This window comes from Bactrocera neohumeralis, chromosome 2 (assembly GCF_024586455.1).
Source record: "Bactrocera neohumeralis isolate Rockhampton chromosome 2, APGP_CSIRO_Bneo_wtdbg2-racon-allhic-juicebox.fasta_v2, whole genome shotgun sequence".
Lineage (NCBI taxonomy): Eukaryota > Metazoa > Arthropoda > Insecta > Diptera > Tephritidae > Bactrocera > Bactrocera neohumeralis.
The window spans coordinates 73,916,538-73,941,205 of record NC_065919.1 but is presented as its reverse complement, the minus strand read 5'-3'; the positions used below and the strand labels follow the sequence as shown (position 1 = coordinate 73,941,205).

At 35.9% G+C, this 24,668-nt stretch overlaps 2 protein-coding genes across 3 annotated transcripts; one reads left to right on the top strand and one right to left on the bottom strand.

Annotated features, from left to right (window-relative positions):
* Positions 1-9,478: 9,478 nt before the first annotated feature.
* On the bottom strand, positions 9,479-16,800 carry LOC126767754 (muscle-specific homeobox protein tinman). The gene is made up of 3 exons (XM_050485355.1): positions 16,563-16,800; positions 11,247-12,187; positions 9,479-10,233 (listed from the first exon to the last, which is right to left on the bottom strand). The coding sequence occupies exons 1-3, from the start codon at positions 16,736-16,738 to the stop codon at positions 9,842-9,844; spliced, it is 1,509 nt and encodes a 502-aa protein (XP_050341312.1). The 5' UTR covers positions 16,739-16,800; the 3' UTR covers positions 9,479-9,841.
* A 1,707-nt stretch (positions 16,801-18,507) lies between these two features.
* Positions 18,508-24,642, top strand: LOC126767749 (biorientation of chromosomes in cell division protein 1-like 1). 2 transcript variants are annotated; one of them, XR_007669157.1, is made up of 6 exons: positions 18,508-18,860; positions 18,931-19,823; positions 19,889-21,028; positions 21,109-21,816; positions 23,990-24,174; positions 24,378-24,419. XR_007669157.1 is itself a non-coding variant. In XM_050485347.1 (5 exons), exons 1-5 carry the CDS (start codon positions 18,625-18,627, stop codon positions 24,512-24,514), a joined length of 3,114 nt encoding a protein of 1,037 aa, XP_050341304.1. In that variant the 5' UTR covers positions 18,508-18,624; the 3' UTR covers positions 24,515-24,642. The 2 variants fall into 2 exon arrangements, 1 of the variants encoding a protein (XP_050341304.1); XM_050485347.1 differs by lacking the exon at positions 23,990-24,174 and having other exon boundaries at positions 24,378-24,642.
* Positions 24,643-24,668: the final 26 nt, after the last annotated feature.

Genomic DNA, 24,668 nt, shown 5'->3' with positions numbered 1-24,668 from the left:
TACGCCCGATTTGGAAAATTGTATTGACATGGGGCGTTGTGTCACTTATACTTTAATATGTAATGTACATATGTACTTATGTATATATGTATGTATGTAAATGGACAAGCAGTAGGCTTGCTTGTTTAGCATGCAACAGAGAGGCGTTTTGTTTGCAGTAAGCGGACTCTTATACAAATATATACATACATACATACATATTATATAGATAGTAAGCATATGTGTGTGTCAACAGACAGTCATTTTTATACCCTGAACAGGGTATATTAAGTTTGTCACGAAGTTTGTAACACCCAGAAGAAAGCGTCGGAGACCATATAAAGTATATATATAAATGATCAGTACGTTGAGCAGAGTCGATTTAGCCATGTCCGTCTGTCCGTCTGTCCGTCCGTCTGTCTGTATATATACGAACTAGTCCCTCAGTTTTTAAGTTATCGTTTTGAAATTTTGTAAACGTCATTTGCTCTTCAAGAAGCTGCTCATTTGTCGGAACTGCCGATATCGGATCACTATAACATATAGCTACCATACAAACTGAACGATCGGAATCAAGTTCTTGTATGGAAAACTTTCACATTTCACAATGTATCTTCACGAAATTTGGTATGAGTTATTGTTTATAGAAATAATGTAATATCAGAAGAAATTGTTCAGATCGGATTACTATAGCATATAGCTGCTATACAAACCGAACGATCGGAATCAAGGGCTTGTATGGAAAACTTTCACATTTGACGTGGTATCTTCACGAAATTTGGCATGGATTACTGCGTAAGCTAACAATATAAAAAATTGTTCAGAACGAATTACTATAGCATACAGCTTCTATACAAACTGAACACATAGTTACTAAGAGAAATGCACCTGAATGACTCAGTAAAATCAAATAACTGCATAGAGAATGTAGTATTTTATATTCTGCAATTATTAGCCTTTTTAATTCACTAATAATTATGCCATAAATTTTTAGTTTAGCAACTATTGTATATTCGTACATACACACATAAGTATGTATACATGTTTTTTTAATAATATATTGTTTTTATCGTATGTTTTTTTTAAGTAATATAAACTTTTTTCCAAATTATCAAAAGTGATTAGATACATACATTTCGGCAAGAAGATATAAGGATATTTTTAAGAAAACACCACACATATGGTGTTGTAATCTGACAACTTGATATTTTTGACGTTAAACATACTCAAAAAGTTCGACATACTAGTCGTTACAGTAACTTAAAATATTCATCTCAAATCTCATCGCCAAATCCAACAAAAGTTATTCGCGCCTGATTTTAAAAACAAAACTGTAAAACAATAAATTCTCAGTACTACACAACTATTTGTTTGCCAGTTTTGTTTAAAGAAATCAGAAAAACTAACCGTCAAATACGGATCGCTCTTCACGACGCCAATGTTAGCTCTCACACATCGACAGAAACAACTGTATTTTTGAGCACTCCAAACTTCGATTTGATGCATCATCCTCCGTATAGTTCTGACTTGACCCGTGGTTCAGGTCTGGACTGCACCAAAGCCAGTCTAATAAAGAAATCATATCTTCGTCCATTCACCGTTTAGTTGATCGCGTGATATGTTTGGGGTCATTATCTTGCTGAAACAACCATTTAACATGTAACAGGCATATTGCCGTCGGAATAGGGAAGCATTACATCTCTCAGTATAGAAATATACTGGTGCTGATGCATATGATCCTCAATTTTTGTTATAGGCCCAACACCCTTCGAAAATAACACCCCAAATCGCGAGTGTATTTGGGGTTAAACTCTTTATTTATTTATTTTCATTTGAACCGAAAAAAAAGACTCTTTTCCACTTCTTTCGAATACAATGATGATATTTCTTGTTGAATTCAACTCGTTTTTTACGATTTTGCTCTGACAGCAGTGGCTTCTTCCAAAAAATCCTCTCAAGGGGTCGTTTTTCTCTTAAACGTCTTTTGACAATTTGAATCGATAGTGGAGTATCATTTTTTCCACAAATAGGAGCACAAATTTCATTTGCTGTTAGATTCGTGTACGATACGCTCGTCATCTCTAGCCGTGGTAAAACGAGGTATTTTCTTGCGCGGTACTTTTGCTGTGGTTTTGTCGATTTTTGATTACTGATAGCATTGAAAATCATTCTTTTCGAAATCTTTAACGATTGAGCAAACTCACGCTAAACAGGATTTCCCACCATTGGGTATATTAAAAATTATGGCTCTACTTTCGCAACAGAAGAAACTTAGCTAAATTATTTGTAAGTGTGAATGAAAAAGTATTAATGCAGTGCGTTGCTTATTACGTGGCCGACTGCAATTTAAGCTTACTTAAGAAAGCACATGGTATTTGAATAAATTTTGACAAATAATTCGGGGAAAAATTCGTCGAAATATTTTTTTTTCTGGGTTTGTATAACAGTCAGTATCATCTGTGCCAAACATCACATCAAAAAATCATAAGTGTTCAGTAGACATTTAAATTTTATATGCGGAATCAAATTTCATCAGGATGTTGGAAAAGGCTTTCGGTGATAACTATTTGTCGCGTGCAAGTGCTTCTGATTGGTACAAAATATTGAACTGATGATCAACATGTCAAAAAAATAAAGCAATTGGTGCTTGAGATTTAATAGTCAGAGATCTTGCTGGCATCGTTGGAATATCGGAAGGATCAGTGAAAACCATTTTGAAAGATCATTTGGGCGTAAGAAAGGTGAAAGTATGATTGGTTCCAAAATCACTAAATTTTTTCGAAAAACAGCGTCGCCTTAACGTCTGTGAAACAATGCTTTCCGACTACCAGGATTTATTACTGGAGATTAGTCTGAGATCTATGCTTATGACCCGAAATCGTGATAAAAATAAGCTGAATCCGAAAAAAAATACATTAAATGTAAAAAATCAAGTTATATAAACCGAAATCGTGATCCGGCCGGCCAAAAAAATAAGTCGTTTGCGCGAAGCTATTTGTAATCACCGAACATTTTATACTCTCGCATGATAAAGTGAAAAATACGTCATTTACATATTTTTCAAAAAGTTTTATTAGCTAAAATCATTGGTTCCTAATGTACTATATATTATACAGAGAAGGCATCAGATGGAATTCAAAATAGCGTTATATGGGAAGAAGGCGTGGTTGTGAACCGATTTCACCTATATTTCGTACATGTCATCAGGGTGTTTAGTGTTTCTGTCGTTTTTTGTTAGTCCGTTAACGCACTTTTAGTGATTTTCAACATAACCTTTGTATGGGAGGTGGGCGTGGGTATTATCGATTATCGAGGAAATGACTCTATAGAGTTTGGTTGACATAGCTATAGTACTACTCCAAATTCTTTCTGCGTTTGCCCGAAGCTTATTTGACACTTTAAAAAGAGACAAGAATTATGGGCCAGAATCATGATATCTCAATTTTTACTCAATACAGCTTCACGGACGGACGGACGGACAGACGGACACGGACAGACAGACATCCGGATTTCGACTCTCTGTCACCCTGATCACTTTGGTATATATAACCCTATATCTGACTCTTTTAGTTTTAGGACTTACAAACAACCGTTATGTGAACAAAACTATAAACTCTCCTTAGCAACAGTGTTGCGAGAGTATAAAAAGAGACAAGCGCTGGCCAGAACTCTTGGTTTTTGCGCCGAATTCTCAAAATTTTCAATCAATATTACCGCAATCACCGTAATGGTCTCATTTAGCGCCGTGTGACTTCTAGCTATTCAGCAAACTAAAACGTCAGCTCTGGTGAAACCGTTTGAGTCAATTGGAAACTTTTAAAGTATACCCCTAAGCGCATTGAGGGCTATTCTGGAAATCGAATATTAAAAAAAAATATGCGCAAGTGTATAGGGGCCAAGGGGGATTACTTTTAGGAAGATGTCATAGGTTTTGAAAAAAAAATTAAAAATTTTAAAATTATGGGTAAAGTCTTACTATTTTTTGCTCATAGTAGTATTAAGAAATAAAATTTCTTTGGTACATATTGTTGTTAATTAGTTACCCCCTGCGTATTTGAAATTCACAAGTTGATATAACTCCTCAAGTGAGAAATATAGAGCGCCGATTTGAGATTTTTAGTCTACGTTCACATATTTCATGCAGCAAACAAATATAATATTTGATGACAAAACGAAAATAAAATTTTTCTTTGAGTAAACATTTTGAATTAAATTAACCTTCTTGAATTAACCTGTAAACGTTCTGATTTCTATTTTCACCGCCCTCACAACTCGTGACGATATGTATGTACATATGTACGTACGTAAATAAATAGGTACATATACATATATGTGCATAGTATATATTTCATATTATTTTCTGAAACTTTATACTCCAAAGCGAAGGGTGTCAAGCAAGTCAAACAAAATCGAAATCGAGGCGATCCTCAAGTGTAATCAGCTGCTTCCAGTGCTACCCCCTAACGGTAATCAAAGAAAGCTGAGTATTTGCGCAGCAAGTGCAATCGCGCTGATGACTCCATGACATCGGCGCATGGACACGCATCCGGATGTCTATAAACGCCAAAGTGTCTATATGTATACATATATGTATAGATATATATTTCTGTAGGCTTGATTGCGAAGGAGCTAATAGACCTATATTCATATGTATGTATGTATTTATGTGAGGGGTTTGCGATTTGTGAATGGCGTATGTTTATTGTGTAATTGATACGCCACTCACGCGTACGAGAATGCCTCTAAAAGGCGGAAACCCCTTGCCTCTTCGACTTGCCACTGCCGCACAATCCGTGCAATACCGCAATTCGTCCCCAGCAAACTGTTGTGATGGCTTGTTGCTATTGTTGCTCTGTCATAAATGTCAGCTACATTGAGTATTCACTTATTTATGAACTCAAAATGCTCATATATAGTACTATATGTACATACATCTTTACAGTTATGTTTGTGGATATTGCATATTGCCACACAATCTTTTACAGTTGCATGCCACTGTGTCGAAAGGGCAGACAACAAAGCGAAAGTGTTGGGGGGAAGTACTTGTGGTTCCAAATCAAAATAATAAAAACAACAACGCATTTGTTATTGCAACTTGTAACTCCCTGCCCTAGTGTGTTGCATTGCCACAAACGCCCTGTTGCGCTCCACCATTAGCCACCAGTCCACACACCCGTATCAGCTAAATTGTTAAATAAAAGGTTAAAAAAAAATCGAAAATGTTGCATCTTCTTGCCATCAGAGAGGCCATCAATGGCGTTGCTGCTGTTATTTCGATGCCTTTCATATTTCGAAAATTGATCGTTGCTTTTGATAAAAATTAATTTATATTGCCATACTCATATCCGCTACTGTGGCCCCGCTCTTGCTGTCTGTCTCACGTAAGTTAGTGTGTCTGTCCGTCTGGCAGCCTGCTGCCTGCCTTTTGTATGTCTATACTCGTATGTGACCGCTAATGGATCGATAGACTGGCAAACTGTTCGGAATCACATAACAGACCTCCAGTTCAATATGCCAAATCGGTTTAAATCATCCGTGTGCTGTTTTCAAACTACCAGAACATTACGAGTTCATATTTTAATGTTTCTCTGATATAAGAATACATATGTACGTATATATTATGTAGATTGTATTTATGTGGCGATGCGTGCTCTTACTCATCGAAGCAGAGTCCATTTCATCATCTAATTGTAGTCACCTGCGATTTTTTTTTTTTTTTTTCAAAAATGATTGCTAATGTTCTAAAGCAATGACGGAATAGATAATTTTTTATTTAATTACCGCTGCATACGTGACAAATCCAAAACAATGATTTTTCTGCCCAAATATTTAGTTCGTAGTTTATTTTTCCGAGGAAAACAGCACCAGAAATAACATTAGGAAATCACATTATATCATCAGAAGCTTTACATTCTTCTGATGCCTTATCAAATCCAAGTAGAGGTACTTTTTTCAAAGCCTTTTTTTACTGATCACGTGTGAGTCATGTCAAGCTGTCATGTAATTTTTTTTGAAATTTTATCATATTCTGTAAATAATGTGTTTCGCACGCTTCGCTCAACTTATGGTCAACATAATCGGCCTACTGAGCGTACTATTCACAACACCATCAACCATCTTGAGACCCAGCATTCATTATTGGATAATATTCGACCGAATAGATCACGTCCATCTCACAGTGAAGAATATATAATATAAGTCGTAGCTTAGAGTGTACACGAAGATCGTGAAGAGTCGATTCGACGCCGTTCACAGCAGCTCGGACTGACGTATGGAACGACTTGACGCATTTACGTCGATAACTTAAATTGAAAGCGTACAAAATACAGCTTGTGCAAGAACTGAAGCCGATCGACCTTCCCAAGCAGCATCGCCTCGCTCAATGGTCTCTTGAAAAGATCCAAGAAGATCCAACGTTTTCGAGTCAAATTGTGTTCAGCGATGAGGCCCATTTCTGGTTCAATGCAGGCAAACTGCCGCATTTGGAACGAAGAGCAACCTGAAGAGATTCAAGAGCTGTCATTTCACCCAGCAAACAAAACAACGGTTTGGTGTGGTTTGTAGGCCGGTGGCATCATCGGTCCATATTTCTTTAAAAATGATGCCGTTGAGGACGTAACGGGCAATGGCGACCATTATCGCGCCATCATAACCGACTATTTGATGCCTGAAGTTGTAGCTCGTGATCTCAGCGACATTTGATTTCAACAAGGCGGAGTCACTTCCCACACGTCGCATCAATCAATGAATTTATTGAGAGAACACTTCGGTGAACAGATAATTTCACATTTTGGACAGGTCGATTGGCCACCAAAATCGTGTGATATCACACTGTTAGACTTTTTCCTGTGGAGATATGTAAAGTCTAAAATCTATGCGGACAATCCCGCTTCGATTCAGGCCTTGGAGCAAAACATCACGCGTGTCATTCGCCAGTTACCAGTCGAAATGCTCGAACGAGTCATCGAAAATCGGACTCAACGGATGGATCATCTGAGACGTACCCGCGGCCAACATTTGAAAGAGATAATCTTCAAAAAATAAATACCAAAGAATGCTCTTTCAAATGATAATAAACATTCCCCATTAAATTTGAATTTTTTGTGTTTTTTCTTTAAAAAATTACGCAATCTTGAAATTGATAACCTCTTTTTTTTATTTAACAACAACATTAATTATAGACCGAAGTTTCTGATTATTATTAGGGCAACCAAAAATAAACTTACATCAAAAACAATGGAGAACTCCTTAGATACAGTACAAACCTTTAATTATTTGGGATTTTTCGGTTTCGACTCATTTTTGGCTCGCCACTCGCTAGATTGTTAGACAGTTTCGACGTCATCGTCACCAGTAATGAAGCGTTTGATGAATGTATGGTCTTCAGCCACGTTATCAAGCTTACTCTTGGCGACCTTTACTCTACGTTTGCAAAAAATTCAGGTATTTTGGTCGAGTCTAGAATTGACACACCGTTGAATACTCAAAACATTAACTGAAATGTGTTGAGTGCTCCATAAGAAATGATGAAATCCTATGCTTTTTTCTTTGATGCTAATACGATGATTTTCCAACACTGTTTCTTTTCTCTCTTTGACGTTGTCGTCATAAGTGGACGGACGACTCTCATAAGGCAAATTTTCGACGACTTCACGCTCTTCACGGCATGCTTTGTGTCACTCAAGTCTTCCTCTTCGTGATAGACGCCTGCTAATCTGATTTGTAAAATTTTCAACGATTCCGTTCCCGTGATTCCCTCGAGATTTTCCAGCATTGCTTCCTTAATCTTTTTGATGTTGTCGTCATAAGCGGATGGACGACTCGCATGAGTCAAGTCTTCGATGACTTCACGCCCTTCACTGAATGCTTTGTGCCACTCAAATACTTCTGGTCGTTATAGAGTAGATGCCGCAAGCATTTCTGCAAAATTTCCTACGATTCCGTTCCCGTGATTCCATCGCGAAAACAAAATTTCAAACAAGCAACTGGGATAAAGTTGTCTTACGGGTATTTAACCACATTGACAAAGTCTCAGCTGCCAAACATCTGATATGTATTATTACAAATTGTTGCTTCAGCATGTTTTGATGTTTTAGCTAGTATACTGTTACCACTCGCTTAGTAAAGAATGGAGAAATCTGTGAAATTCTTCAAAGTGTTCAATAATTAGAGGTAGAAGCAGATGGATCAGTCACAATGCATTGTAAGCAAATAATTCTAGACTAATTAGTCCAGAGTAGCAGCATGGAACCAATGTTGTTTCCTTATGAACATATGTATGTTTAGGAGAGCCTCAAATTTTCATTGCCATGAAAAGTAAAGAATATATACATATAGAGCATTTTTAATGATTGAATACTAAAATATATTTTTGGTAGGACTTATAGAGAATGGTCCTTTTGTAGATATAACAAAAAGGATTTTTCAAAATTCAATTTATTTTTTTTTTAATTCGAAACAGTCAAAAATATTGGCATAAAATTGTTTTTTTCTAGCAGTCGTTATTTTGTGGATTTTTTTTTCAAACTTTTAATTGGTTCCAAACATTATTCTAGATTCTGACATTATTTTTAGGTTGCTAGGAGGGTTGAATGCCAATGACAATTTGTTGACAACCTCGAAACACTCTATAAGTATTAGCTGCAAATTTTTAAAATGCTTAATTTTTTGATTTTTTCTGTATTGTATCTGTATTTTCTGCTAATTAATTGGCTTTTTTAAGAGTATCTATACTAGAAAACCTCCATAAAGTCAATACTTGTAAACATTGCGTACTCTCTTGGATACAGATGGAGTCTTCTATAGTGCAAATATCAGTAGGCATATAAATTATATCTTTAAAATCGGCATTGACTAAGAATATAATGAGTAAACTGTGGTCCTGATACACTAACCCTATATGGATGATAACGCTGAATAACATTCCTCTGGAACTCAAAAAAGTAGGAGCATTATCTTATGAAAATACTGTCGTGTAGGTTGTTACCTTTCAATAAAAATCATTTAGAAAAGTATTACGTCACTTATAACCGATGTGGAATAAACGCAAAGAGGACTGCAGTAGTGCTATTTTCACTCCCTTACAATTAAAGAAAGCTCCGGTTGCAAAAATATATTGATTAAAAATTGAATTACAGAAGAATTCTCAGCGAAAGCTATACTCTGATCCAACGATGAAACGAGTCTTAAGGATGGAAATGACGGTCATCAAACAATCCTGAGAAAATGAAAATAAATGCACTTATAGTAGTTATTGGAGCTCATATATCGGGTCCAACAGGAGAACAACAACGACAGCATACCATCCAAATGACACACCTCTCCTACTTGGTTTCCAGTAGTCGATTTTATTCTTAATTATTCGCTTAGAAAACAACTTCAATCGGCATGTTCTCTTACGTCATCACCATTTCATCTTCTTATTTATATGAAAACATATTTTCCTCTTTTCCCCATTTGTTCCATGAATTTCGATTGTGATCAAATAAAAAAAGTGTCGTTCATTTATTTAATGGCACTTTATTATTGTATTTTCTTGACCGAAGTCAATTATTGTCATTTTATTTACAACTCACTTATTTAACTATTAATATTAAAATACATTATGCTCGGATATTCCGTTCATAATAGACCTTTATGCTGTTACAATTGTTAATTTCATTTTGTTCTGAAGGTACTTGGCGTAAACCGAATTTCCATAATTATTGCAAATTTTTAAAACGAAAAATTAAAACTTATACTTAAAATATGCACTAAATAATTTAAATATTCTTGCACTCAGCGAACCGCGTATGCAAACACGTACATAAATACCGTAAGTATGTGTGTGTATGTGTTCCCAGTATCCACCTTGCTCTGCGTGTTATGAGTGATGCATCGCTTGCAGCGCCGTTTGCTGTGGATGTGTTTGATGCTGGCGATGCAGTTGGCCCCACATAACACCACCCGATGTCATTACGCCCGTCGCGCTGCTGTCGGCTTTCAGTTTCACGGAGATTGTGTCGCCGTCGATTTCACCGCGTTTCGACTTGTATCGGCGATTTTGGAACCAAATTTTCACCTGCGTCGGCGATAAGTTCAGTTTGTGAGCGATGACTTCACGCTCCGCACCTGTTAGATACTTTTGCATACGAAAGCGGCACTCCAACTCCAGCACTTGAGCCTGCGAGAAGAGCACACGTGGTTTGCGCTTACAACGCGGTTTGCCATTCTTGCGAAGTTCCGAGCGCGAAGAAGTGACTTGTGAGGTGTCTCCTGAAAAGAAAATGGAACACGAACTGTTATTAAAGAGACGAAAGTATAACATTCTGCCGTTAATGAATAGATGAAATATGGAAAGAATAATAGTAATGCAGCTGCCTTGAATTTCATTTTCTTATTTTATTATGGCACTGATAATATGATATTATTCACGTTCTGTAAAGAACATAACATGGTCAACATAATCGGCCTAGTGAGCATACTATTCACAACACCATCGCATTGTCCATCTTGAGACCCAGCATTTATTTTTGAATAATATTCGACCGAATAGATCACGTCTAGCACGCAGTGAAGAAAATATAGCAGCGGTAAATAAGAGTGTACACGAAATCCAAGGTAACTCGGACTGGCGTATGATCGACTTCGCGCATTTTACGTGGAGATCTTCTTGTGCAAGAACTGAAGCCGCTCGAAACGCCCAAGCGAAAACGCTCTTGAAAAGATCCAAGAGGAACCGACGATTTTGAGCCAAATTTTGTTCAGCGATGATTGATCCACTTCGCACAAATCAATGAATTTATTGAGAGGACATTTCGGTGAGCAGATAATGTCACGCTTCGGACCGGTCGTTTGGCCACCAAGATCGTGTGATATCACACCTTTTTCCTGTGGGGAAATATAAAGTCTAAAGTGAATGCGAACAATTCCGCTTCCTTGACCTTGGAGCAAAACATCGCGCATGTCATTCGCCAGTTACCAGTCTAAATGCTCGAACGAGTCATCGAAAATTGGACACATTCACCGTTAAATTTGAAGTTTCTGTGTTTTTTCTTTAAAAAAGTAGAGAACCTCGAAATGGATCACCTTTTAATTTCGAACTAATTTTTCTAATCACTTTAGTATTACAAAATATGGCATAAAACTTCGTTGCAAAAAAAATATAAAAATGGTTGTCAAGTTTCGGCTCACCAGTTAGAAACACTAAATAGACTAAGGTAAAGGTAATTTGGATAACTGATTGATATTGTTGTACACCTCAAAAATATATAAGGAACTAAACTTACTGCGCTTAGAAACTCCACACTCTCCGCTGCCGCCGGTATTTCCTCCAATAGACTCGCTGGAAACCTGCACATTGTCGGAGACGCTTTTTTGGTTACTTAAATGTCCATTCATATTGTGCAAACCTCCTGCGCCGTTATTGGCTAAATGCTGCTGCATTGAGGAACCGTTATTTGTCGTATCTATTAAGTTCTGCAGCGATTGTTGTGACGCCACCGTGGACTTACCATGTCCACTAACTTTCGATGGTAATGCCGTTAATTTTGCTGTCATCGCCGATGTGGCCGAATGTGGATCGCCCACCTCTGTCGAACTGTTGAGATCCAAGGTGGGTGATGGCGTCACATATGGTGTGGAAGTGTAGTCGCTTTTACTGCTGGCCATTTCGAGGTTGCCAACGCCATTCGCGCCACCCACGCCACTCATACCGTAAGCATCACTCGGCTGTTGATAGTTGTAGCTGTAAGCTGTGGGATGCGCGGCTGGCAAACCGTAAGCACCGGGCGCGCTGGGTGAGACGCTGCTGCTGCCTGGAGCACACATCGCGTTGCCATTGGTCATTGCAGGTGTGGTTGGTGTTGGCATATACCATTGCACAGCGCCGTAATGTTGATGGTAAGGAGGAGGTACATGATGTGTATGTGTGTGCGAATGTGGATGCGCGTGTGGATGCGGACCGGGATGACCGTGCAAGTGCGCTTGTGGGTGTACATGCGGAGGATAAGCGGCGGCAGCGGCATAATCACCGAAAGCGGCGTGAGGATGCGGATGATGGTTGTGCAGAGGATATTGGTAGCCGGATGTTGTTGTTGCACCGACCGCCGCCATTGTCGCCGGCGTCATGGTGGGCAATTGGAGTTGTGACATAACTGGAGTTTCTTGATAATTTTGCGTGTCGTAATCGTTGACGCAAGATGCGGGTGTCGAATCACTGTGCATGGGACTGTAAATAGTTAGAGAGAAGGAGAGAGTAAGAGAACACATGAGTAAAAACTAAAAAGCGGAAATAAGCATTTAGTAAAAGGTTCCCCATGTCAGCACCCCCCGTAGGCATAATTAATGAAATACATGTGTGCTCATATTGACCGTTATTAGTCGGAGTGCATATGTGAGCGCAGCAAGACATTAACGTATGGCGACTAGTGAGCGGGCTAAAAATTTCGCAAATCCCGCTGGCCTCTGCTTGGTGACAACGCTGGACATTGCTTTAAATATGTGAACTTATGCCGAGCGGCACTACTAAAATAGAACGGCTTGACACCATCGGCCAGCCAGTGACCGGAACATGGAGTGCACACATGACCACTTTTATACTTATATTTACATATGTATATAATGCATAATATACACATGTGCAGCGTTACCTACAGCTGAGTTTGAAGCCACTACACACTTACAAACATGTGTATGTATATGCAAACATTGCTGCTTCGAGACAAAAACGGTCATCATCTTCTGCGCAGGCGCCCGCGTCTCAACTTTCTATCGACCTCACTCCAAAGCAATAAAAATATGTCAGCAGCAACACAATCACACGCACGCTCAGTTACATACACTATTTAAAGAAAAAAGTTAACCACGTAAATATGTATTTGCATCTGTGTCGTATGTGTGTGTATATGTGTATCTATGCCTTTACTTGCTTGCAAACGTGTGTATGCACATAGAGGTTGGTTAAAAAAACAATGTCGATGATTTGACAAAATTTGCTGAGTTCAGAAAAAAAATAACAAAAACAACAATTTTCATGAATTTAAAGTAACCACAACAAATTTTCTTGTGCGTTCGCCATAAAGCAGTGCTGCAGCTACGCACCGTGATGAGCGTAGTCTCAAACACAAACACTCATATTTGCGTAGGATGTTTTCCTTGCCGCGCTTCCCGCTCATCTTTAGTTGATTTTGTCTAAAGTAAAGACTTTAGCAGACCTTTCTTTCAAATTTGTATTTTATTTTATTTCATAATTTTTTCTTCGTTTTTGCTTTTCGCCCGTTGTATCTTTGTGTGCATCCGTTTTGCCTATGAAAACACAGAGTTGCTGGGTGTATGTGTTTTCTTTGGAAATTGGTCAAAATTGTTTTTTATAAGGCGTTATTAAATGTAAATAAATAGAAAAAACTACAGAGTTAAATGACAGCTTCTTTTCTTCTGGCTACCTGACAGTGTTGAGTTATTTAAATGCATACATACATACAATATACCGACATGTATGTACATTCCTACATTTTCAACGGTTGCATACATACATACATATATAGATGTGGCTATTACTGCTAAATGTGGTTCAAAGTTGGAAGGAAAATATAGTTAACAGAAAAGTATAAGCAGACATTAGGGTGACTTTCATTTGTAAGATTTACCATTTTTTCTTTGAATAAAAGGTGAATTGAAAAATTCCCGACCTGACACATAGAAGGCGCTACTAGAATTAAATCCATATAATTTTTAGTCAGCCACTATCTTTAAAAGAAACTTTTACAAATTTGACAGCTGTCAAATATGTTTATAAAAAAGAATAAAAAGAAATTTCGTTTGTTAATAAATCATTGCTTTTTGGGGGCAAAAATACTGTTGAAGGAAAGGTTTGAAGATTGATCAACATATTTTTACCCTGCACCACGGAAATCAACCATTGAAAAGTGGTTTGCTAAGTTTGAACGAAGCGAAATGAGCAACGAGGTCGATGAAGGCAGTGAACGCCCAAAAGAGGTTGTTACCGACGAAAACATCAAAAAAGTCCACAAAATAATTTTGGATGGCCGAAAAGTGAAGTTGTTCGATCATATCATTCACAAATATTTGAGTATAAGAAAGCTCTATGTAAAGTGGATGCCGCGCGTCTTTTGACCAAAACCAAGGACCAGTTGATGATTTGGAGCAGTGTTTGGAGCTATTTTTGCGTCGATATGTGACAATGGATGAAACATGCTCCATCATTTCACTTCGTAGTCTAATCGACGGTCATCCGAGCGGACTGCACACGACGAACACGCTCCAAAACGTGGAAAAACGCAACAGTCGGCTGGCAAGATTATGGCATTTTGAAATGAGCATAAAATAATTTTTATTGACTACCTCAAAAAAAGATGGACCATCAACAGCGACTATTGCAAAGCGTTATTAGACCGTTTGAAGGACGAAATAGCCCAAAAACGGCCGCATTAGAAGAAAAAGAAAGTGCTGTTTGACCAATACAAAATGCACCGTGTCACAAATCAATGAAAACGATAGCAAAAATCCATTAATTGGACATCCACTGTATTCTCCAGATTAGGCCCCAAGGACTATTTTTTATATTTTCTGGTCTCAAAAAATTTGTCGGTGGGAAGAAATTTTCTTCGAATAAAGAAGTGATTCCCGAAACTGAGGTCTATTTTGAAGCAAAGAACAAATCCTAGTAAAAAATGGAATCGAAAAGTTGGAGGGTCGCTATAATCAGTGTATCACTCTTGTAGAAAACCATATTGATAAAAAAAAATTGTTTTTGGAAAAACTGGGATAGGTCTGGGACTTTGACCTGTTATTGCAATTAATCAAAAAGGTTTTCTCTGTGTGTGAATATAAAAATTTGTAATGAATAATATAATTACATATATTTCCGATTACATGTTATTAACAGTTGTCAACAGGACACGAAGTATGCTTTTAAACGAAATATGGTCCAAAGTGGGGGGAGATCAGGAACAATTCGAATGAGCACGGGGCTGAGCAACAATTTTTGCAAATTTTTGTTTCTACAATTGATACATCGGGGGAACTGCATCCTCCCCGGACAAGAAGTAATCTACGAAATTGCTGGTCTCTTGGTGCTATTATCTAATCTTGCCTGAAGGATTTTTGATTGCTAAACTACATACACATATTGATGGTCCTTTTCATTGGATCTTTTCTATGCTGGCAGCCGCTTCTCATGATAGACAAAAGCTGAAGCTCTCTATTGAAATTAACTGCTACTCGAGGTTTCCCATGCGTTATATCTATTATATTCTCAAGAATGCAGTTCTAATTAGGATATTTTAAAGAGTTAATATGTCTTTTATTTTCTTTTCATCACTTCCTTCAAAACCGATTACCGCTAAAGATCATTTTGCTATATTATATCATGAAGAAGAGAAACATCATTTTTATAGATTAAAATACGAAGGCTACTACTATACTATGAAACTAAAGAGTTTTGTATATTTTATCGTAGATTATTTCTGTTTTTTAAGGGGTTAGATCAGTTTTGAACCCTCAGAAAAGGCTCAATCTTGGCAATTCATTAAGGGTATTAGAAATTGAATTTTCCTCTTTCATATTTTATTAAACATATAAATGAGTTTTGAAATAAAATAGAGGCTTCTGGGCCAATGTTCAGAATCTTGTTTTTCAAGTAGACCTCAAAGGTTATCGATAAAATATGAACTCGTTCTATCTAAAACAAAATCACAAATGAATCTTAATCAACATAAACCGTGGGTTGTAAAGAAAGTAATTTTTTAACCGAAAGAATAAGGGGAACTGTTTATAAAAAAGGGTTTGATAGTAACAAAAAACAAGAAAAGATGTTAACTTCGGCGTCGAAGCTATACTATCGATAATTTACCTTACCTTAATTTTGGGCTCAATATCGGAGGCTCCCACAAATTACTTTATAGCACCTTCATGACAAACTAGAAAATGTTACAGTCTGGTGAATACATACATACGATTATTTATCATCATCTCCTGATTCGAAAAATGCAGTTTCAAAAAAAAAAACGCTTAACGCCATTTTATCAATTGAATTATGATGTCAGAGCCCTAAATTGTACTTTAATCCAACAAACATATTTTATATTTTTTCTGCTTCATATTTAAAAACTTAACTGTATACATACATATTTATACATCATGACTTTCAATTGACAAAAATATTGACAGAAGCTAAACCTATTTGCCTCAAGTATTTTAACAGTATGTTTAATTTTTGCTTACATAACTTAAAAAAGAAGGAAAATTCTATCATTTCGATTGATAATTACTACTATATCACATTCGAATAAATTTTTTGAGTTTTCATAAGCTTTAGCTTCATTATTTTTATAATTGTAACATAAATAGATTTTTGATGGATAATTTACACACAAAAAATTTAAAATTTATATTATATTTTTATATATAATTTTTTACAATTTACATTTTTTGCAAAAAAAATATTAGAAACGATGTTGTTAGTATATTTACATATATACAGCTATATTTGTATTCAAATTCAAATTAATAAATATTGAATTTTACCACTGTGATAATACATATACAAAATACGAATATTTAAACGTAACAAAAATGCAACTGACCTCTCCAAGGAGCCAAACACTTCATAACTCTCGTTTTGGTTCACCAAATTCAGTATATCCTTCACTGAAAACGGAGTTGTATTTAAAGAATCCGAATTGGTAAAATTTGTCGGACTGGTTTGATTGTAATCGTAGTATCCCTGTGACACCTGTGATTGTTGTTGATGTTGTAACATATTGTTGAACTTTAACGACGGCACTCTTCACTTGATTTGACAATTTGCACTGTCCACTTGAAATTCTCGCTGACACATACACACGTGTATGTGGAGATTAATAGAAAAAAAAAACAAATTGTTTATATTGATTTAATTGCACACCTGTTTTGACTAGTTAGTCCACTTCCTTCTAAAGTACTTTTACCCACACATTGTTTCTTGTTATTGTACATATGAGCTGTATTAAAGTATGTAGGTATGTAAATTTATTTTATTTGCAATTGGTATTATTTACCGTAGCGACAATGCAAACGCGGTATAATTTAAATGCGGACGGGCCGCTCGACTGGTTCCGATTGACTGCCTTCTTCTTTTAATTAACTGTAAACGAAAACACTGATCCCATGTGTCAGCCATGGCATTGACACAGGGCAAAATATACATATTTACACACACACTTAGCGAGTGCCTTGCTTAAGCACACAAACACGGCTTTCGTACCGTCGTTTACCCACCCCTTGTTCGTCGTTTCATTGGTGAGCGATGTTGTGAATTGCGTGAATGGTTTGTGTGTTTAAAAAATGGCTGCCGCTTCAACCAATCACATTGCGGCGGAATGTTTCATTCCGTTATTCATGAGTGTTTCGTTGCCATTTTGTCGTTTGATATAACGAGCCATTGGCGAGGCTTTTGATGTATTATTTTTGTAGCAGGCCATCTCACATTTAAATAATGTTTTGCAAAATAATTATTTTATTTATTTTGGTAATACTTTGTACATCGTCTTGCGGCATGTTTGTTTTGTATGAACATCATGAAGTAAAATAGTCTTTCCAATTGGGATGAAAGATCAGAGAATGTAGACTTATTATTCATTATTATTATATTTATTGTTTATTATTCTACATGCTCTATGTAACGACGTTTTACTATTATCTTATCTATTATAATATTAATTATTTTCGAAAATGTGTAAATTAAAGTTTATTTCTGGTGGTAATCTCTTGGGAGATATTTGTTTTTTTTTTGTTGGAAATGTATTTAATAAAAAACAAGAAGCGAAAATCAAATGTTATTCCTTTATAAGTTAAAAAATAAAAAATCAAAAAATTAATTTAGTACATTGTAAATAGTTTTGATGAATTAATGAAATTTAAAAAATTTCCTTAAAAAAAGTTTTAAACATTTATTTAAGTTTTAGTAAAAATTGTTAGCGTAATTTTTAGATAAAATTATTAATAAAATGGCATACGCAAATATTTAATATCTTTTTTATAAATCAAAAAATATCAAAAATGCCCAATTATTTAGAAATTATTATATTCTGCAAATTAAACTGGTCTTATTGGTATGTTAATACACATCTGTAAAAATTCGTATTAATATTTTTATCTGCTTTATGTTCTATGTATCTATTTTTAAATAAAAAAAATTGTCTAGAACACATATAAATTTTATTTTTGTGAGTTTTTATCTTAATTAGTACTTGACGGCAGAATTCCACTATAGCACCAAGCAATAACTTTTCAACTAGAAATTAGAAAGTGGGATGGAACTAGTAAACCATATACCAGCTTATCGCTAAAATTTTCAGAAAAAAATACGCATTTATGCCCATTTCCTGTGGCTTCAAGTTAGTATCATAGTTTTCTACTATTGCACCACTTTCCGTCAGCGCTCTTAATAAGCAATATTGTGTTCAACAAATATATGGAAATCCTATTTTGCGTGTGGACGCTGTGTTATGAATTACTCATTTCACATTGTAACATCTGGCAACGCTGCAATGTTTTTTTCAAGAGGCGCAGAAAAACAAAATAATTGAGTTTAGCTAAATGTTATTATAAAAAGTTGTGTTTTTATCAACTAATTTAATAAAAATTTGCTAAAATAAAAGCAGCACTATGGCTTCACATTTGGATCCTCAGCTTGAGGACCGAATTTTGCATGAGGTAAAGTCACAAGGCGTTTTCGATGAATTTCGCAAAGATTCTATGGCAGACGTGGACACAAAGCCTGCTTATCAAAATCTTCGACAACGCGTTGAAAGTACTGTGAAAAAGTTTCTATCTGAACAACAATGGACGCCGGACATGAATAAAAATCAATTACGTGAGAAATTGCGCAGACATATCACAGAGTAAGTCTATAGAACGCGTGGAGCTCGTTGTGGTGAAACATATTTACACTTTTCTAATTTGCTTTTGCAGATCTGGTTTTTTGGATGTAGGCGTGGAACGTATAGTTGATCAAGTAGTGAACCCTAAAATAGGCACCGTTTTTCAACCGCGCATTGAAGAAATTACATACAAATATTTAGGACTGCCACCACCACCCGTCAAACACGAACCGCCTCCACCAATCATGCATCCACTACCACCGTTGCCATTGACTGGACCGCCTTTGAAAATAGAAACCAGCAGCCTTTTGCCTACTGGTCTTGAACAAGTGAGTCCTGATTCCGATAAAGCGACAGTAAAATCGGAATGTTACGGAGACGACCCATCCGTCATGGATATGGACGTGGATGTCGATGATAAAACGGCAGACGAGGATGACGAGTCACCACCTTTCGAACCGCTTGTGAAATGTGTTGAACCAAATACAACTATAAAGACAGAGATTAAAAATGAAGATCTAGCTGATATGAAGCCGCAATTGAACAACGCTAAAGTGGAGGCAATACCAAGCGAAAGTGTGATAAAAGCTGAAACAGGTAATCAACAAGATTCAGAAACACAGGACACTTCTGCATCGGCAAATTCAACAGATCCCGAAATTGCGAAACATGCCAACATATCGTTTGGAACGGAAGCGCTATTATCGCAAGATTCTCAACTATCACAAGTGTCCAGTGACAGTAACATCTCTGACGTAACAGCAAATGCATCACATAGTTTCATGGATAATTCTAGTACACACAACACGCCACAACAAACAATTTCTGATCAAACAGCAGCAGCTATTGAATTAGCTTCAGCGAATATATCTGAAGAGGCACAAATGCCAAAATTCAGTGAAAATTCATCGGAAATGTTAGGTGCAAAGTCAGTCCCGTCTGAGCTACATTTCGATATTAAAAAAGATGAAATTAAATTTGAAGGTATGTTGGGATGCATTAGTCCATTATATATGTATGTGTAATGTGAAATAATAATTTATTTATAGGTACTGAGCGAAAAACGAATTTGTTGGAACAAGAAGGCGAATGTAATTCAATAACAGGTGATGATATATCGACGAGACAAGTGAATACTATGGGTGAAAATTTAGAAAGTAAGGAGGCACCACATCACTTTGGTAATTTAACAATTGATACTGATGTGGAACGCATACAACCCACGGGCATCACAACACCTGCAGCGACACCTACGCCCACTCCTCTTGACAGCAGTTTCGGTTCTTCCTTAGAAGATATAAGTACTCAACATTACAAAGAGGAAGTTGAAGTGGAACCCAAAGCTGAACCTGCGAATGTAACAGATGAGGTATTTCCAATACCTATGCAAGAGCAGCGCGATAAAAAAGAAACAAGTACTTCAAGAAATCACGGTTCCTCGTCATCGTCTTCGAGACACAAAAAACATTCTAAAGATAAGCGGCGATCGCACAGCTCTAAAGACAAGTATAAAGATCGGGATCGAAGCAAAAACAGGAGTCACGAAAAGGATAGGAGTAGTGATAGGGATAGAAGTAGCGATAAAAGTAGTCATAGAGAAAAAGACAAGCACAGAGATAAAGAGAAAAACCACAAGGAGAAAGATAGAAGAAAGGATAGATCACGCACACACGACAAGAGTACAAAGGACAAGAACGATAGTACCGAGCGTAGCAGTAGCTCCAAGCGGTCTAGTTCTTCCACTGGCCGCTCACATGATACAAGTTCAAGTAACAAAAATGAAAAGCAAGTTACATCGAAACATTCGAGCGCTTTCACATCTTCATCAAGTTCGTCCAGCCGATCGGAGAGCCACGACGCGAAGCGTGAGAGACGTGAAAATGAGAAGAAATATCATCGGCCCAGTTCGAACAACGGTGGTAGTTCAAAAAAAGATGATACAGAAACTACCAAAACTGAAGCGCCCGTTGACGATCACAATAGTGAAAAAGCGAATAAATTGCGACGACATAAGTCAACCGATTCGAATGACGAAGGTGGAAGTGCTGGTGGCGCTAATCGTAAAAATGGCGGCGGTGAGCACGAAAAAGCTGGTCAAAATAACATATCGAATAACAACGAGAAGAAACAAAGTCAAGTTAAAGATACGAAAAACTCTTCGCATAGTCCAAAAGGGAAGTCAAAAAGTGGTAAGTTTGAAACGAAAATTCCAAGAGAGCTTATTAGCCAATTGTCATAAAAATATACCATATTTTTTTTTTGTTTTCAGATCTCGAAGAGAAACCCGCTACCGCGTCGACTATGATAACCGAAGATGTAAGTACAAATGCGTTGGCGACACAACCACATGGCAATAAAGTAGTCATTTTAAGCGATATGCTCGAAAATCCCAACATCAATTTCATCGATCTGGGACCATCATCAGCTACCTATACTCACACCTCCGAAATGATTCTAAAAGATTGTCAAATAGACACCATATCAACTAAACGCGCTGTTACGCCACTTGTACCGAATACTCAAGCTGCCACGCCGCACATAACGGAGGATGAGCGCCAGTTACTTTTCTTCGAAGAAGCAATTGAACAGTTTTCAGATCGCTTGCGATTAATAGATAACGCAATGGATCGCTGTCGTCGTGTGGTTAACAATTTACGTTTCAATTGTGTCAATGAGATGTGCGATACTTACGAAGAACAACAAAATGAAGGCGAGACAGACGGCAGTGAAAGGCCACAAACCTGTGCTACTCTTACAATCGATTGTGTGCCCACCTATGCTGGAGAACGTGAATACTTCAACAGAGGCGAAAGGAGTGCGGATAGTCCGATCGGCAGCACGTTCGATGGCGTCTACGACTTGCATGGGAAACGTAAACGCAATAATAACGGCAGCCTTGTACAAAGTAAGCCCTCACCCACTCCATCCGATGCGAGCGCGAACTCCAAAGAGAATATGGCGTTGGATAAAAATGCCGGTAAGCTTCTATTACGCTTTGGCAAAACACACATTTTGTTTTTGTAGATTTTTGCAGTGTTTTAATGACTTTATTTACTTAGTTTGCATTATTGTGTAACACATATTTTTTGTTTTATTTAAAAGTTATTCTTTATGAAAAGTAGTATAGTAGTTGTTTTTTGCATGCTTCTCCTAAAAATTATGTAAAAAGGTTTGTGAAGCTAGAAATAAGCTCGATTCTTTCACATGTCTCGCCTTAATATTTTAACAGTAAAAATAAATTAAATATTTTATGATTAAATACATATACCTTTAATACACCCTGTGTAAGTTTGCCACGATGTTTAAATCACAAAAAAGGAAACGTCCGGAACCGTGTTTGAATTTAATTGACCAGCGTGGCGAGCTGAACCAATTTGACCATGTCCGTCTGTCTGCATATATGCGAACTAGTCTCCCAATTTTTGATAAAGTATCTTCATGAAATTCGGCATAGATTATTGTACAAGAGCAACGCTACAATATCTGAACATATTATTCAGAACTGACCACTAGAGCATATAGCTTTAATATATACTGACCGATCAAAATCAAGTAAAACGTTTTTTTATACCCTTTTATGCTATGAAAAATACGCCCCTGAAGGTTATTATAGTGGAGTGCAATCGAGGTTGACATTTTTTCTTGTTATTAGCAATTTGTTTTATAAATTATTTGTCACGATTTGAACATTTAAAAAAGAAAAAAGTTGGGTATACAGTTGTACCGTGCACAAAAAAATTTGTGCGACTCTAAGTAGTATACTTCTTTATTAACCATTGTCTCTATTTTCCATTTTTTTATGCATTTGTGTAAAAATTCCTTAGCCGTGTTTGTGAATCCATTCTGCAATAATTTCAATAATTTCTTTTAATGTCAAAAATTTTGTTCTGTCAAAATTTTCTTTTAATGTCAAAAACAAATAAATTTATTACCTAGTTGAGCGTAATAAAAAATATTTTTGAGTATGTATTTTGAAAAAATAAAAAATATCCATTTACCAAATGCCATTGATTCAAACTTTATCTTCTACTCAAAATAATTTATTCATTTAATAAAAAAATTGCACAATTATTTTATTAGTCAATATTAGTTGAATATTTTTGATTTTTTTAATGGAACTGTGCACATTTTACGTCCTCAATGACTTATTTAAGGACTTATTATACCCACTTGCAAGTTATAAAAAAGGTTTTTTTGTCATTTTCTTTTATTTTGGATTATGGAATGTACATGAATAAACATAATAAATTATTTATAATAAAATACAGTAGAAAAATAATTAAATTGAGAAATTGTTGACTCCCTTAATCCCGTAGCCAGTCTTCGGGAGAACCTCTGATAATGGCGCTGAAGAAAATTTTCCTGCTTAAAGTTATCTCAAATCCAAAAACCTAAAATTTATAATTACAATAGATGAGAACAGGTAAATCAAAGGAAAATTTTTGTTTTTTTGTCAAATGACCAAAAAAGTAGTTTTTTATGAAAAAATAAGACTTTCGCTGCAAAGTGGTTTAAAAAAATCAATATTATTATCAAAAATATTGTTCCGTCGATCATTGCCTGGCAAATATATGTACATATCTAAATAGATCGTGTGAAATTTTCAAGTATGCCAATCCAGGCTATTCCCGAAAACTCTGAAAACATCGTTTCACGAAAAATGCTCTTAAAATCTTCGGATAATATTCGCAAATATATGTATATCCGATTCACATATGTATATTAAATATAATTTTCGAAATCCACAAGTGGTTATAACGCTTTAGGTATGCAATTTGAAATATAATATGGAAATATAACCGGAAATTAACTTTTTACTTACAAAAATTATTTTAGCTCTTACTCCTTTAATCAATTTATTTAATTTAAAAATCTACACTCTAATTATATTTATGAACTACTAATACTAGCGTTAAAAACTGGTGCCATACGTACACACTCATTTTTTGCAAAATCACGCTAACTTTTCTACTTATAAATTAAAACAAAAATAAATGGTAATTTGAATTGTAAAATAAATTTTGAAAACAAAAATATGGTAGAAAATTTTGTAAGAAATTTGAAATTGCTAATTACTTATTCGATTAATTAACAGTAATCACGTTGTTTTCTTTTATTTACTTTTCGCTCTATTCTTCATTGATTTTTAGATATGCATACAAATTAAATCAAAGAAAAGCAAAACTCAATATGAAGCGTTTATTAAGTACTGGTAAAAATGTAGCGTCTACGCGTATCGCATGACCTAATAACATAGTCAGTCATAAAAGAGTTCATTAAAAAAAATTTAAACAAAAAACAAAAACAAAAATGTATATCCTACAAACCATGCTGGGTAAGCAATTTGTTAATTAATTTTGAAGTGCTTTCAATTGATTATTTGAGTATTTTCCTTTTTCCGTTTAAATTTCCTATGTGTCTCTTTATTTAAATATTTTAAATATAATCTGCCGCTACTTACTTTTCACCTACATGTTTTTGTGTATGTTCGTATTGATTTTCCCTTTCAAGCGACTTTAATGTGTGTGTCCTTTACAGATGAGGTGAAATGCGTTCGCCGCATTGCGTCTGTAAATAAATTGAGTCAACAGCGTTATAACAGCGAGGATTTGTACAAACCGCGTCCTGTTTTAAGTCAGCGTTCACGTCGTAGAGGTATGGATACTATAATCTAGAAGTAGATGTTGTTTTATCGGTGACATAAAAAAATATTATTTAAAAATTACAAATTTATATACATTGCTTGCATAAAAAAATATATATATATATTTATACAAGTAAAAACAGTTTTTCATTTTGGCACTTTGATAAAGTAAGAGATGAAATATA

What these genes read in the sequence shown, in the direction of transcription:
- LOC126767754 (XM_050485355.1), bottom strand. Translation starts at nt 16,738, where the DNA reads ATGTTACAACATCAACAACAATCACAGGTGTCACAGGGATACTACGAT. An exon ending in GTGTTTGGCTCCTTGGAGAG is followed by an intron (nt 12,188 to 16,562) that starts GTCAGTTGCATT and finishes AACTATTTACAG; the next exon opens with TCCCATGCACAGTGATTCGA. An exon ending in GTGTGGAGTTTCTAAGCGCA is followed by an intron (nt 10,234 to 11,246) that starts GTAAGTTTAGTT and finishes TTTTCTTTTCAG; the next exon opens with GAGACACCTCACAAGTCACT.
- LOC126767749 (XM_050485347.1), top strand. Translation starts at nt 18,625, where the DNA reads ATGGCTTCACATTTGGATCCTCAGCTTGAGGACCGAATTTTGCATGAG. An exon ending in TTGCGCAGACATATCACAGA is followed by an intron (nt 18,861 to 18,930) that starts GTAAGTCTATAG and finishes TTGCTTTTGCAG; the next exon opens with ATCTGGTTTTTTGGATGTAG. An exon ending in AAAAGGGAAGTCAAAAAGTG is followed by an intron (nt 21,029 to 21,108) that starts GTAAGTTTGAAA and finishes TTTTGTTTTCAG; the next exon opens with ATCTCGAAGAGAAACCCGCT.